At 38.3% G+C, this 16,316-nt stretch overlaps 1 protein-coding gene across 1 annotated transcript; it reads right to left on the minus strand.

Moving 5' to 3' along the window:
* Positions 1 to 615: 615 nt before the first annotated feature.
* LOC116289300 (uncharacterized) lies at positions 616 to 16,316 on the minus strand. Its single transcript, XM_031696193.2, is given in 4 exon segments — positions 616 to 9,399; positions 9,402 to 11,253; positions 15,971 to 16,046; positions 16,217 to 16,316. Coding segments are annotated over 2 exon segments (9,183 nt in total). The 5' UTR covers positions 15,971 to 16,046; positions 16,217 to 16,316; the 3' UTR covers positions 616 to 2,068.

The following is a 16,316-nucleotide window of genomic DNA, read 5'->3' on the forward strand; positions in this document are numbered from 1 at the left end:
GCTTTTGGGACTCGAGTTTCCAACCTTCTCTTATTTCTTACTGGTGGGGAAAAAATCCTTAAAACGGGCTAAATTCAAAAAATAACCACGCAGAGAGAAAGAAGTGCTATTTCTCAATGATCGGGTAAAATTCCGAGGCTTTATTTCACGTTTTGATGATTTTATTGAAATTTTTGATGAATCCCCATACATTTCCCTATAGCAGGACACCACAGAAACCAAGCTTGGGCTACCTGTGCTTTGATACCTTTTCAAATGGTGAAAAGTCCTTTAGACGCTCTCTTTTGTCAATCCTGAAGAGTTAGATCCAGTTGCTACCAACGAAGAAGTTATTGTGTATAAGAGAGAAGATGAAGTCGAACTAGAAGAAGAAGCAATGCTTGCGAAGAGGTTTTCATATGAATTCCTTACTTTCATTCCATGATTTGTATTTGCTACATACTGCCCATGATATAAAGATCTTAAATTTGAAGTTTCAATATAATCTAACAGCTATTTATGTTATGAAAAAATCTGATTGCCTTGTGAATATCTGTGTTGTGATATAAAGATTTGTGATAATTACTTAGATCTGTGTGCCGAATAATTCAGAATGTGAGCTCGTAATTCTCCTGATTTGCTACAGAACGTTTATTATTTGCTCTAAAATGTTTATCATGCATTTGTTAGGTAAAAACATGCGATTATCTAATAACATCTTTGTAAAAAAACATGTTAAAGATTATTTATTACTCGCCCGACAGCGGTATCTGTCACTCAGCTCGTAGATTTTACTTTTGTGTCGGATGTCTCGCGGACCCAAATTGTGAGGTTGTTCTTTGCGCTTGTACGCAAATATACCTTGAAAAGTTGTTATCCTTAGTGTTATCCTTAGAATGATTCGAATAAATCCCGAATCTCTCTGTCACTTCGCGCTATGGAGCCGCTAGAATCTCTCCCATACGTCCTGGACTTTGTTGTGATTCTTTGCGTGCCGAGATGTGTTGAAATTTCCCAGTTATGATCGTCAATATTATTGAAACTGAAAAAAAAATTCAGCGCCTACACATTGTTTGGTCAAATAGAAGTTAAGGAATCGAATGAAACATTATATATTTTCTGAATAAACCAAATAAACCGAGTTTTACGAACATGGTACATACATTAGCCACCAATGTTTTGGTTTGGGTTGAATCTATGATGTCAAGATTCAGAAGCAAGAAGCAAGTGTTGGATGATTTTGATCCATCGCCATCTCTTAAATAGTCAATGCTCTCTCGAAACATTTCTGCGCTTCTTCATGCTTTCCCAGATCACTGAGGTTCGATGGTAGATTATTCAATGTAGTAGCAATTGTTGGATATTTTTATCATACGCCATCTCTTGAATAGTCAATGCTCTCTCGAGATGTTTCTGCGCCTCATCATGCTTGCCCAGATAAATGCTAGATTATTAATGCACTAGCATGTTCTGGATGATTTTTATCATACGCCATCTCAACAATAACCAATGCTCTCTCAAGATATTTGTGTGCTTCATCATATATTTCATTCCGATAATAACGTTACATTATATTCAGATACTAGTTATAAATTATAATTATATATATAGTCATATAGTATTTTATATTTTATTTCGTTTTTTTTTTAATATTTTATTTTACTCTATTTATTTATTATTTATTAATATATATATATATATATATATATATATTTAATTCATTCAATTATTTATTTAATCAATTATTTATCTATTTCTCTATTACTTTTTTTTTGTCTCCCCGATAAGTAGGGCACTTGTGCCCGGCTAGAAGACTAAGGACATTAATAAAGTTATTATTATTATTATTATTAATATTATTATTATTATTATTATTATTATTATTATTATCATGCTTGCCAAGATCACTGAGGTTCGATGCTAGATTATTCAATATAGTAGCAAGTGTTGGATAATTTTGATCATACGCCATCTTTCTTGAATAGCCATTGTTCTCTCAAAACATTTCTGCGCTCCTTATTGCTTTCCCAGATCACAGAGGTTTGATCCTAGATTATTCAATATACAAGTAAATGTTGGATGATTTTGATCATACACCATGCATCTCAACTATACCCAATGTTCTCTCGAAACATTTCTGCGCTTCTCCATACTTGCCCAGATCACGGAGGTGCAATGCAAAATTATTCAGTGCAGTAGCAAGTGTGGGATGATTTTGATCATACGCCATCTCAACAATAACCAATGCCCTCTCGAAACATTTCTGCGCTTCATCATGCTTGCCCAGATCACGGAGATTAATTGCTAGATTATTCAATGCAGTAACATGTTTTGGATGATTTTGATCATATGCCATCTCAACAATAACCAATGCTCTCTCGAAAATTTTCTGCGCTTCATCATGCTTGCCCAGATCACGGAGATTAATTGCTAGATTATTCAATGCAGTAACATGTTTTGGATGATTTTGATCATATGCCATCTCAACAATAACCAATGCTCTCTCGAAAATTTTCTGCGCTTCATCATGCTTGCCCAGATCACGGAGGTTCCATCCTAGATTATACAATATAGAAGCAATTGTTGGATGATTTTGATCATACGCCATCTCTTGAATAGTCAATGCTCTCTCGAAGCATTTCTGTGCTTCATCATGCTTACCCACATCACGGAGGTTCAATCCTAGATTAATCAACGTAGTAACAAGTGTTGGATGATTTTGACCATACGCCATCTCTTGAATAGCCAATGCTCTCTCGAAGCATTTCTGCGCTTCATCATGCTTACCCAGATCATGGAGGTTTATTGCTAGACTATACAATGTAGTAGCAAGTGTTGGATGATTTTGATCATACGCCATCTCTTGAATAGTCAATGCTCTCTCGAAGCATTTCTGCGCTTCATCATGCTTACACAGATCATGGAGGTTTATTGCTAGATTATTCAATGTAGTAGCACGTTTTGGAAGATTTTGATCATACGCCATCTCTTGAATAGTCAATGCTCTCTCGAAGCATTTCTGCGCTTCATCATGCTTACACAGATCATGGAGGTTTATTGCTAGATTACTCAATGTAATAGCACGTTTTGGAAGATTTTGATCATACGCCTTCTCTTCAATAACCAATACTCTTTCGAGATATTTCTGTGCTTCTCCATACTTGCCCAGATCACGGAGGTGCAATGCTAGATTATTCAATGCAGTAACATGTTTTGGATGATTTTGATCATATGTCATCTCAACAATAACCAATGCTCTCTCGAAAATTTTCTGCGCTTCATCATGCTTGCCCAGATCACGGAGATTAATTGCTAGATTATTCAATGCAGTAACACGTTTTGGATGATTTTGATCATATGCCATCTCAACAATAACCAATGCTCTCTCGAAACATTTCTGCGCTTCATCATGCTTGCCCAGATCACGGAGGTTCGATGCTAGATTATTCAATGTACTAGCAAGTGTTGGATGATTTTGATCATACGCCATCTCTTGAATAGCCAATGCTCTCTCGAAACATTTTTGCGCTTCTTCATGCTTGCCCACATCACGGAGGTTCGATGCTAGATTATTCAATGTACTAGCAAGTGCTGGATGATTTTGGCCATACGCCATCTCTTTAATTTTTAATGCTCTGTCGAAACATTTCATACCTTCTTCATGATTGCCCAAACCAATAAGGTTCGATCCTAGATTATTTAATATAGAAGCAAGTGTTGGATGATTTTGATCCATCACCATTTCTTGAATAGTCAATGCTCTCTCGAGATATTTCTGCGCTTCTTCATGCTTGTAAACATCAAGGAGGTTCAATCCTAGATTATTCAATATAGAAGCAAGTGTTGGATGATTTTGATCATACGCCATCTCTTGAATAGCCAATGCTCTCTCAAAACATTTTTGCGCTTCTTCATGCTTGCCCACATCACGGAGGTTAAGTCCTAGATTATTCAATGGAGTAGCAAGTGTTGGATGATTTTGACCATACGCCATCTCTTGAATAGTCAATGCTCTCTCGAAGCATTTCTGCGCTTCATCATACTTACCCAGATCATGGAGGTTTATTGCTAGACTATACAATGTAGCAGCAAGTCTTGGATGATTTTGATCATACGCCATCTCTTGAATAGTCAATGCTCTCTCGAAGCATTTCTGCGCTTCATCATGCTTGCCCACATCACGGAGGTTCAATCCTAGATTAATCAACGTAGTAACAAGTGTTGGATGATTTTGACCATACGCCATCTCTTGAATAGTCAATGCTCTCTCGAAGCATTTCTTCGCTTCATCATGCTTACCCAGATCACGGAGGTTTATTGCTAGACTATACAATGTAGAAGCAAGTGTTGGATGATTTTGATCATACGCCATCTCTTGAATAGTCAATGCTCTCTCGAAGCATTTCTGCGCTTCTTCATGCTTGCCCACATCACGGAGGTTCAATCCTAGATTAATCAACGTAGTAGCAAGTGTTGGATGATTTTGATCATACGCCATCTCTTCAATAGTCAATACTCTTTCGAGATATTTCTGTGCTTCTCCATACTTGCCCAGATCACGGAGGTGCAATGCAAGATTATTCAGTGCAGTAGCAAGTGTGGGATGATTTTGATCATACGCCATCTCAACAATAACCAATGCCCTCTCGAAACATTTCTGCGCTTCTTGATGCTTGCCGAGATCACGGAGGTTCGATCCTAGATTATACAATATAGAAGCAAGTGTTGGATGATTTTGATCATACGCCATCTCTTGAATAGTCAATGCTCTCTCGAAGCATTTCTGCGCTTCTTCATGCTTGCCCACATCACGGAGGTTCAATCCTAGATTAATCAACGTAGTAGCAAGTGTTGGATGATTTTGAGCATACGCCATCTCTTGAATTGCCAATGCTCTCTCGAGATATTTCTGCGCTTCTTCTTGCTTGCCCACATCACGGAGGTTTACTCCTAGATTACTCAATGTAATAGCACGTTTTGGAAGATTTTGATCATATGCCTTCTCTTCAATAGTCAATACTCTCTCGAGATATTTCTGCGCTTCTTCATGCTTGCCCACATCACGGAGGTTCGATGCTAGATTATTCAATGTACTAGCAAGTGCTGGATGATTTTGGCCATACGCCATCTCTTTAATTTTTAATGCTCTGTCGAAACATTTCATACCTTCTTCATGATTGCCCAAACCAATAAGGTTCGATCCTAGATTATTTAATATAGAAGCAAGTGTTGGATGATTTTGATCCATCACCATTTCTTGAATAGTCAATGCTCTCTCGAGATATTTCTGCGCTTCTTCATGCTTGTAAACATCAAGGAGGTTCAATCCTAGATTATTCAATATAGTAGCAAGTGTTGGATGATTTTGATCATACGCCATCTCTTGAATAGCCAATGCTCTCTCGAAACATTTTTGCGCTTCTTCATGCTTGCCCACATCACGGAGGTTAAGTCCTAGATTATTCAATGAAGTAGCAAGTGTTGGATGATTTTGACCATACGCCATCTCTTGAATGGCCAATGCTCTTTCGAAACATTTCTGCGCTTCTTGATGCTTGCCGAGATCACGGAGGTTCGATCCTAGATTATACAATATAGAAGCAAGTGTTGGATGATTTTGATCATACGCCATCTCTTGAATAGTCAATGCTCTCTCGAAGCATTTCTGCGCTTCTTCATGCTTGCCCACATCACGGAGGTTCAATCCTAGATTAATCAACGTAGTAGCAAGTGTTGGATGATTTTGAGCATACGCCATCTCTTGAATTGCCAATGCTCTCTCGAGATATTTCTGCGCTTCTTCTTGCTTGCCCAGATCACGGAGGTTTACTCCTAGATTACTCAATGTAATAGCACGTTTTGGAAGATTTTGATCATATGCCTTCTCTTCAATAGTCAATACTCTCTCGAGATATTTCTGCGCTTCTTCATGCTTGCCCACATCACGGAGGTTCGATGCTAGATTATTCAATGTACTAGCAAGTGCTGGATGATTTTGGCCATACGCCATCTCTTTAATTTTTAATGCTCTGTCGAAACATTTCATACCTTCTTCATGATTGCCCAAACCAATAAGGTTCGATCCTAGATTATTTAATATAGAAGCAAGTGTTGGATGATTTTGATCCATCACCATTTCTTGAATAGTCAATGCTCTCTCGAGATATTTCTGCGCTTCTTCATGCTTGTAAACATCAAGGAGGTTCAATCCTAGATTATTCAATATAGTAGCAAGTGCTGGATGATTTTGATCATACGCCATCTCTTGAATAGCCAATGCTCTCTCGAAACATTTTTGCGCTTCTTCATGCTTGCCCACATCACGGAGGTTAAGTCCTAGATTATTCAATGTAGTAGCAAGTGTTGGATGATTTTGACCATACGCCATCTCTTGAATGGCCAATGCTCTTTCGAAACATTTCTGCGCTTCTTGATGCTTACCCACATCACGGAGGTTCAATCCTAGATTATACAATATAGAAGCAAGTGTTGGATGATTTTCATCATACGCCATCTCTTGAATAGTCAATGCTCTCTCGAAGCATTTCTGCGCTTCTTCATGCTTGCCCACATCACGGAGGTTCAATCCTAGATTAATCAATGTAGTAGCAAGTGTTGGATGATTTTGAGCATACGCCATCTCTTGAATTGCCAATGCTCTCTCGAGATATTTCTGCGCTTCTTCTTGCTTGCCCACATCACGGAGGTTTACTCCTAGATTACTCAATGTAATAGCACGTTTTGGAAGATTTTGATCATATGCCTTCTCTTCAATAGTCAATACTCTCTCGAGATATTTCTGCGCTTCTTCATGCTTGCCCACATCACGGAGGTTCGATGCTAGATTATTCAATGTACTAGCAAGTGCTGGATGATTTTGGCCATACGCCATCTCTTTAATTTTTAATGCTCTGTCGAAACATTTCATACCTTCTTCATGATTGCCCAAACCAATAAGGTTCGATCCTAGATTATTTAATATAGAAGCAAGTGTTGGATGATTTTGATCCATCACCATTTCTTGAATAGTCAATGCTCTCTCGAGATATTTCTGCGCTTCTTCATGCTTGTAAACATCAAGGAGGTTCAATCCTAGATTATTCAATATAGTAGCAAGTGTTGGATGATTTTGATCATACGCCATCTCTTGAATAGACAATGCTCTCTCGAAACATTTTTGCGCTTCTTCATGCTTGCCCACATCACGGAGGTTAAGTCCTAGATTATTCAATGGAGTAGCAAGTGTTGGATGATTTTGACCATACGCCATCTCTTGAATAGTCAATGCTCTCTCGAAGCATTTCTGCGCTTCATCATGCTTACCCAGATCATGGAGGTTTACTCCTAGATTACTCAATGTAATAGCACGTTTTGGATGATTTTGATCATATGCCTTCTCTTCAATAGTCAATACTCTTTCGAGATATTTCTGTGCTTCTCCATACTTGCCCAGATCACGGAGGTGCAATGCTAGATTATTCAGTGCAGTAGCAAGTGTGGGATGATTTTGATCATACGCCATCTCAACAATAACCAATGCCCTCTCGAAACATTTTTGCGCTTCATCATGCTTACCCAGATCACGGAGGTTCCATCCTACATTATACAATATAGAAGCAAGTGTTGGATGATTTTGATCAGACGCCATCTCTTGAATGGCCAATGCTCTTTCGAAACATTTCTGCGCTTCTTGATGCTTGCCGAGATCACGGAGGTTCGATCCTAGATTATACAATATAGAAGCAAGTATTGGATGATTTTCATCATACGCCATCTCTTGAATAGTCAATGCTCTCTCGAAGCATTTCTGCGCTTCATCATGCTTACCCAGATCACGGAGGTTTATTGCTAGACTATACAATATAGAAGCAAGTGTTGGATGATTTTCATCATACGCCATCTCTTGAAGAGCCAATGCTCTCTCGAGATATTTCTGCGCTTCTTCTTGCTTGCCCAGATCACGGAGGTTTACTCCTAGATTACTCAATGTAATAGCACGTTTTGGAAGATTTTGATCATACGCCATCTCTTCAATAGTCAATACTCTCTCGAGATATTTCTGTGCTTCTCCATACTTGCCCAGATCACGGAGGTGCAATGCTAAATTATTCAGTGCAGTAGCAAGTGTGGGATGATTTTGATCATACGCCATCTCAACAATAACCAATGCCCTCTCGAAACATTTTTGCGCTTCATCATGCTTACCCAGATCACGGAGGTTCCATCCTAGATTATACAATATAGAAGCAAGTGTTGGATGATTTTGATCATACGCCATCTCTTGAATGGCCAATGCTCTTTCGAAACATTTCTGCGCTTCTTGATGCTTGCCGAGATCACGGAGGTTCGATCCTAGATTATACAATATAGAAGCATGTTTTGGATAATTTTGATCATACGTCATCTCTTGAATGGCCAATGCTCGCTCGAAACATTTCTGCGCTTCTTCATGCTTTCCCAAATCACGGAGGTTCGATCCTAGATTATTGAATATAGAAGCGAGTGTTGGATGATTTTCATCATACGCCATCTCTTGAATAGTCAATGCTCTCTCGAAACATTTCTGCGCTTCTTCATGCTTTCCCAGATCACGGAGGTTCGATCCTAGATTACTCAATGTAGTAGCAAGTGTTGGATGATTTTCATCATACGCCATCTCTTGAATTGCCAATGCTCTCTCGAGATATTTCTGCGCTTCTTCTTGCTTGCCCAGATCACGGAGATTAATTGCTAGATTATTCAATGCAGTAACACATTTTGGATGATTTTGACCATACGCCATCTCAACAATAACCAATGCCCTCTCGAAACATTTCTGCGCTTCATCATGCTTGCCCAGATCACGGAGGTTCGATGCTAGATTATTCAATGTACTAGCAAGTGCTGGATGATTTTGGCCATACGCCATCTCTTTAATTTTTAATGCTCTGTCGAAACATTTCATACCTTCTTCATGATTGCCCAAACCAATAAGGTTCGATCCTAGATTATTTAATATAGAAGCAAGTGTTGGATGATTTTGATCCATCACCATTTCTTGAATAGTCAATGCTCTCTCGAGATATTTCTGCGCTTCTTCATGCTTGTAAACATCAAGGAGGTTCAATCCTAGATTATTCAATATAGTAGCAAGTGCTGGATGATTTTGATCATACGCCATCTCTTGAATAGCCAATGCTCTCTCGAAACATTTTTGCGCTTCTTCATGCCTGCCCAGATCACGGAGGTTAAGTCCTAGGTTATTCAATGGAGTAACAAGTTTTGGATGATTACAATGATGATAAAATTCTTCCATCATTAGTACTGTTTGAAAGAATGTTTTCGCAGCTTCGTGCTTAGCGTGGGTTTGGCAGACGTTTCCCGCAGAGGTGAAGCAACTCACGGACTCGTTGTGTCCTTGTTGAAAATTCGTTTTTCGTTTTATGGGGGATAAAGATTCGTTCTAAAATTGGATAAATGTTTTGAAAGGTGCATAAAATGCACTGCTACCAATTTTGTTGTTTTAATGTGATTGACGTTGTCCTCATCAAAGACGTTTAAAAGTACTGAAAAAGCATTAATTACGTTTACCAAGAAATAAAATTCTTCGTTTTTGCTCTTGTTTAGAACAATATCTTGTATACAGCTATGTACAACTTGATGTACACCAATTTCTTTTGACTGGTCTTCTGAAGAAGAAAGAATAAGTGAAGATGAAAAGACAGTGGCAGCCACGAGGTCGTCGTCTTGATCTGGCATACACCGTGTTACATATTGTACGACATATTCCAAAGATATCCGCTCAGGGCCCAACGCAGACAAGAACTGAAAAGTATGCATCATAACCTTGTCTGCAGCCATTTCTTTTTCTAAGGCCAACTTGACTGCTGCAGTCATCGATTGAGGGTAAGTTACGCTAATTCTTTTATATTCCCCTTCAGTCGCTTCTCTCTTGCCTTGTTGAATCTTCTGTAAATATTCTTCCCATGAGATTGACGTTATATCACTTACACGCTTCATGTAAGTTGCTGCACACGCTAGTGCTAGTGGCTGGTAATCTAGAGCCTTCGCAACTTGTAAAATGCATTCTTTATTTGAAGAAACGCCCGATATTTCAGATAGTGTTTTTACCGCTTCGTCAGGTTTCATACCGCGACTAAGGGATAAATGGTAAGTGTACGAATCATAGGCAACAATGGATCGACTGTCTTGTGTGGTAATAAGTATCTGACCATTGCCCTCCGTCTTCTCTCCCGCTTGTGGTAAGAATCTGAAGACTGATTTAACGTCTGTGACGTTATCTACGATCAAGAGCCATGAAGAATACTTTCGCAGTTTGGGAGCTACAAGACTTTTAAGATGAATAAGTTTGTCTTCCGGAGAAAGATCTTTTGATGTTCCAATACTCGTAGTAGAATTCTCATCGCAGTTTAAAGTAATTGCAAATTCAATATATGATTGTATCAATGTGTCTATACTGGATGCGTTAAGGGCGAACACAAACTTTACTTGATCTGTCGCGTTATCGGGAACATCATCGAAAACACTCTCGCCTATCTGCCTTGCTATTTCACTTTTGCCACAGCCAGGATTCCCAGACAGATAAATAACAGTTATTTCATTTCTTTTTATGCTTCTCAACCTTTTCATCTCTTGTAGTATCTCATTCATTTCGCTTGAACGATCGATAACTTCGTGGGATGGTTTGGGCGGCAAAACACAAAACGATCGTGGTTCCTCGTTACGTATTTTCTCCTTTTCTAACTGTTGCTGAATGAGACGTAGTTCCTCTGTAGGAAATGTTTTCTGGTTTTTGATTGCCTCGATACCAGCAGTGTCTAGTTTCAGGGCGCTAAAAGCATCTATGACCGTCTGGATAGAGGTTTGAAAATCCCTTACTGTCAGCTTTCCATCAGACACATGAGCAAAGACTTTATTACGGAACTGACGTAAATCATCCACGCCTTTCTTAACAACGGGATCGAGAGCCTTGCCAATACTATCTGAATAAAGAATGGCAAAAGAAAGACTGGTACAGTCCCATTCACGACTATTGCCATTTCTCAAAATTAAAAGTTCTCGTGAATTTCTCTTACGACTTTTAGAAGATTCCATGCTGTACAAATCAATGCCATTCTTAGCCGTATCTTGCCACTGGCCGTGTGTAGCCTGGTAATGAGTGTCCCATAATTGTTCGAAGACTACTCGTAGTCCGTCAGCAATGATTCGAGTGGTGAGGTTGCAAACTCTGAAGTAGTTAAGTTCTTCTGTGGAATACTCTTGTGCTGCGGCCATCTGCAATAACAATATAACACCAGTCAACAAATAATTAAGTACAAATCAACTACGTGTTATATTGGACGACCGCTCTCGGTATGAGCGTCGGGATCTTTATTGCTGCGAGCCAGCAGGCGATCAGCGACACTAATCTTGACGATTGGGATCCCTGTGTACCTTTGAGGATGCTATGAAAAATCTCGATTTTCTCTTACTCCCGGAGTAGTCAATCGATAAAAATCGATAGATCGATAACAATCGATACCGCTGATTTGATTGATATCGATTGTATCGATCAATCGTTAAAAATCGAACTCACACTAAATTTTTGTATCGATTTTTATCGATTGATTGATTATATACATATCGATTTTTTTCGATTTATGTCTTGAACAATTTCTATCGATGATCGTACGAGGGTCGTGTGGCTACGGATTTACACCACCGGAAATTACTCTTTCGTAACCATAGCTTGACACAAACTAGGAGTTTGTTATAGTGATCAGTGAACAGACAGCAAAAGTACTTGGATAATTAGCTGCCTGATCTACATATTAGAGCGCACGCACTAAAACCGTGAACATTAATAGTACTAATTAGTACTATTTCATACAGAATCCTTTGTTTTCTATTGTTTAATTATCACTATTTAGTGCTAAAAATTAGTATTTGTTTCACGGATTTAGTGTGAGCATTCTATTACTTGTGAATTAATAGTTATAAAATCTATTGCACTATCATTGATATTTTCGAATACTTTCCGTGAAATAAAGCTGATTATATGATTGTACTGCATTATTGGATCGAATTAAAGCTGTCAAATCTTGATCGATAAAAATCGATTAAATCGATAAAAATCGAACTCACACCAATTTTTTTAAATCGTTTTTCCCATAAAAATCGATACAAATCAGCTGATTTCTATCGATTTTTATCGATTGACTACTCCGGGTGTTACTGCCTGCCTCACGATGATTCGCCCCAGAGCCCCTCTGTCGTTCCTCCGAGTAAACCTGGACACAAAACTGCGATCATCCGTCCTGCTACTTATGTTAAGCGGTAATCGCCTTAAAATCGTGCGTTCCTTCGAAGTTGGATTCTTCTTCAAATAACCCGAGGTGAGTCTTGTAGTTAAATCATGACACATTCAAATTTATTTATTGCTGGAAGCATTCATCAAGGTCACATAAACTTCAGTGAGGTTTCACGAGAAAGACAGTGTTCTTTTATGAGTTTTTCAGCGCTGTTATACGCTCAGACTTTGCCAATTGAATGCTGGAACACCGCCACTGTAGATCAGAACCTTGCCGAGGGAAATGCCATGTACTTGAGTGCCCTTGAAAGACAAATCATCCCAGATACCGAGTCGTTGTCATTGACTTTTCTACCTGATAGAGCTCGCTGGTCTTCGCACCATGATACAAACAAACCAAGCCAATCGCCCATTGAGGCAACTATCTCTTATATCAAACCAATCGCCCATTGAGGAAACTACTATATCAAACCAATCGCCCATTGAGGAAACTACTATATCAAACCAATCGCCCATTGAGGAAACTACTATATCAAACCAATCGCCCATTGAGGAAACTACTATATCAAACCAATCGCCCATTGAGGAAACTATCTCTTATATCAAACCAATCGCCCATTGAGAAAACTACTATATCAAACCAATCGCCCATTGAGAAAACTACTATATCAAACCAATCGCCCATTGAGGAAACTACTATATCAAACCAATCGCCCATTGAGGAAACTACTATATCAAACCAATCGCCCATTGAGGAAACTACTATATCAAACCAATCGCCCATTGAGAAAACTACTATATCAAACCAATCGCCCATTGAGGGTCTCACTGAGTGTCAGATCACCGTTGTCCCGTAACTACTCGCAGCATTTTACTTGCAATTTGCAACGACTAGTTCTACTTTCTGTATTGAACTAATTACATGAGCTGTATTTATAATAATTCTATGACAGGTGTCAGTCTCTAATCAAGGTGATAATATATATAGTTGAATCATGATTGGCTAAAAGAAATAGTAAATTCCTGAGCGTGATATCTTAATAACGAGTAATACGAGTGAAAATCTTGGAATTAAACATCAGCTTAAACTAAAGTTAATATATGAATATATTGTAAATGTATAGAAAAGGCTACGAGGAATACTTTTATTATAAGATTCAAAAGAATAGTGCTAATGAATAACTGAGCAAAGGAGTAGAAAGTGTGTAGGGTGTAACCGGAGGTACAAATGCTAATGGGAAGAGCTTTTAAGCTCTTTTTTTTAACCTCTTAAAAGAGGTTTACTTGTGAATTTACTGCATACCATTATCTAAACTTGTGCGTGATAGTAGCCATGCTGAAATGTTATATCGATGTTTTTATATAGCTAATGGACTTAGAGATAAGCAGTGGTAATTAGAAAACTTATGTCTTGCTTAATTAATCTGTAAAAACGATTATTTTCTCTCTCATAACATACGGAATTTTCTTTTTACAATCACACCATTGTATTTTCTTCGTAAATATTATAATCGTATACATACATTAAATATATCAAACAGCTGCATCGCTTACATTTGGACGAATTTAAAACAATCGAAAATTAAACCATGTCGAAAATGGTCCTGTGGACGGAAGTTTCGAGGCGTCTTAATACGAGAGTAAATGATCAGAGGAAAGCCTGAAAATCAGCTATTGACTTTATTTAACTTGCTACATCTCTACCACTACTTGTTGTTCAAATTTAAAATAGCTTAGAATACCTTTTTCCAACTTTTTTTCAAACTCCATTTGACCTGAAAGATCGGCCATGCCCACTAGCCTACGGGCCTGGAATCGAACCCAAGGCTTTATACCGTATACCACATACTAGAGCTTGCACAACTGATCTTCTGGTCACTGTCTAAAGCTCGAACAAATAGTGGTCTTATAGCTTCTATCCTCTTCAATTCTTTGCATCCTGATCAAAAGCAAACTTTGACGTCCTCTCGACCTACCAAGGTCTTTGTTTTTACTCCTTCTCTAAAAAGTCAGATACGCTCTCTTTTCCTTGACAAACTAAACTCGGTAGATCAGAGACCTGCTCTACGCACGCTGCTCTAATCTCATAAACAGTAAATGTGTCACTAGGTAAGTTATCATCATTATACTAATCTATATTATGTCCATTATCTGCCTAGTTATTTTAGTTTGTTTATTGTTACATCGTATAGTTTTTTTTAAAATATATACTTCAAGTTTTGTAATCTTACTTTTCGTTTTTCGAAGGCAATAAGTTAGATCACTAATAGATTAATTATGCTACCCTCGTAAAATAAAGATTTAAATTACAAAATTGCTATCTGATGGACATTTGTGGCTGGGTTTTGAATCGTTGTGCATGCCTGCATGGTTTTGGGTCGTTGTGTGGCTGGTTTTGGGTCGTTGTGGCTGGTTTTGGGTCGTTGTGTGGCTGGTTTTGGGGCGTTGTGGCTGGTTTTGGGTCGTTGTGTGGCTGGTGTTGGATCGTTGTGGCTGGTTTTGGATCGTTGTGGCAGGTTTTGGATCTTTGTGTGGCTGGTTTTGGATCGTTGTGGCTGGTTTTGGGTCGTTGTGTGGCTGGTTTTGGGTCGTTGTGTGGCTGGTTTTGGGTCGTTGTGTGGCTGGTTTTGGATCGTTGTGGCTGGTTTTGGGTCGTTGTGTGGCTGGTTTTGGGTCGTTGTGGGTCGTTCCGGGTTTTAGTAACTACACCAAATATGCATTTTGCGAAAGGATTACTTAACGAAAGGATTACGAAAGGATTGCTTAAAAAATAAAGCCATGAAAAGTAACCATTTCTTTTTTTGCGAAAACCTAATCAAATTTGAACTAAAATACGTAAGCACTTCGAACGTGAGCAATAAGACTATGAGCACTAGCAGTTTTTATGACAAACAAATAAATATTCAAAGAAAGTTGTTGTTTTTATTGTGAACCTACACCCTCATTATGTACCTTTGGCTTTTGGATTCTGATCGATTTGTGATGATGTCTTAACTTTGGCTTCAAAATAATTGCGGAGTATTCTGCCAACACTCCCGCCCTCTGACCCCATGACGTCGTTAGAATAAGATAGGTTTAAACATAATAAAACAAGTCTAACATAAAATGGACATTATGCATATGCACAACTCAAATTTGGACTCTCTACCTTTTGTCTAAAAACGATAAAGAACACCGTCAAAAGGAAGTTAGTCGATATTTTTTTGATGCAGAGCTATTTGGTGAAAACGTTGTTTGATATCAGTTGCAATGCTTATCTCAGACGTGCAGTAATGCATGACACGTATCTGAACTTACGGCAACTCTAGCCCGAATAATAACAAGATTCATCTTGGGTTTGAAATGCATTTTGGCAAAGTGTTTCGCGAATAAAACTGCATACTCTGGTTAATTAAAGTAAACTGAAAGGTTCCCCATAATGTATACTGCAATGATTGCAATGACAAGAGAATTAATTCAATGTTATTATTACTCAACTCCCAACCCAAATTTTATTTTTTATAATACGTTTTTGAATTCGATTTTACAATGATATATATCTACATTAACATATTACCAACAATTTAATGTTGTTTCGGAATTCTGCTGCTTATTAAATTATAGCTTGCGAATACAGTCGACTCACTTTTTCACGCTACAGCCATATTGAACAGGCACTCTATAAAATAGCTCTAGCAGCTATTTAACCCAGTCATAAATTACCTTTATTCACTCCAAGGTGTTCAGTTTAACTTTAGGCACCTCTAACTAGATGACTTGGTTGGTTTTCTTCGGTATTCTAGAAGTGAAAACACACTACATCAAGGCGGAAATACATGTTAATTGTTAGCTCAGCTTGAGGAAAATAGAAACCATTTCAGCTCACTGTTCACTATTAAAAACTTTCGCTAGACATGAAAGAAAATACATTTAGGAGTATCACTAAAATTATCACTAAAATATGGCTACCTGGAATTAAATTCACTCGTGCAAATCGAAAGCTTTTTTTCCTCGAGCAGTTTTCGACGACGAAGGAATTTAATCAGAACAAACATCACGCGACAAAGTC

Source organism: Actinia tenebrosa, unplaced genomic scaffold, assembly GCF_029948245.1.
Source record: "Actinia tenebrosa isolate PJP-AT-01 unplaced genomic scaffold, QUT_ActTen_1.0 PGA_scaffold10__47_contigs__length_13832649, whole genome shotgun sequence".
Taxonomy (NCBI): domain Eukaryota; kingdom Metazoa; phylum Cnidaria; class Anthozoa; order Actiniaria; family Actiniidae; genus Actinia; species Actinia tenebrosa.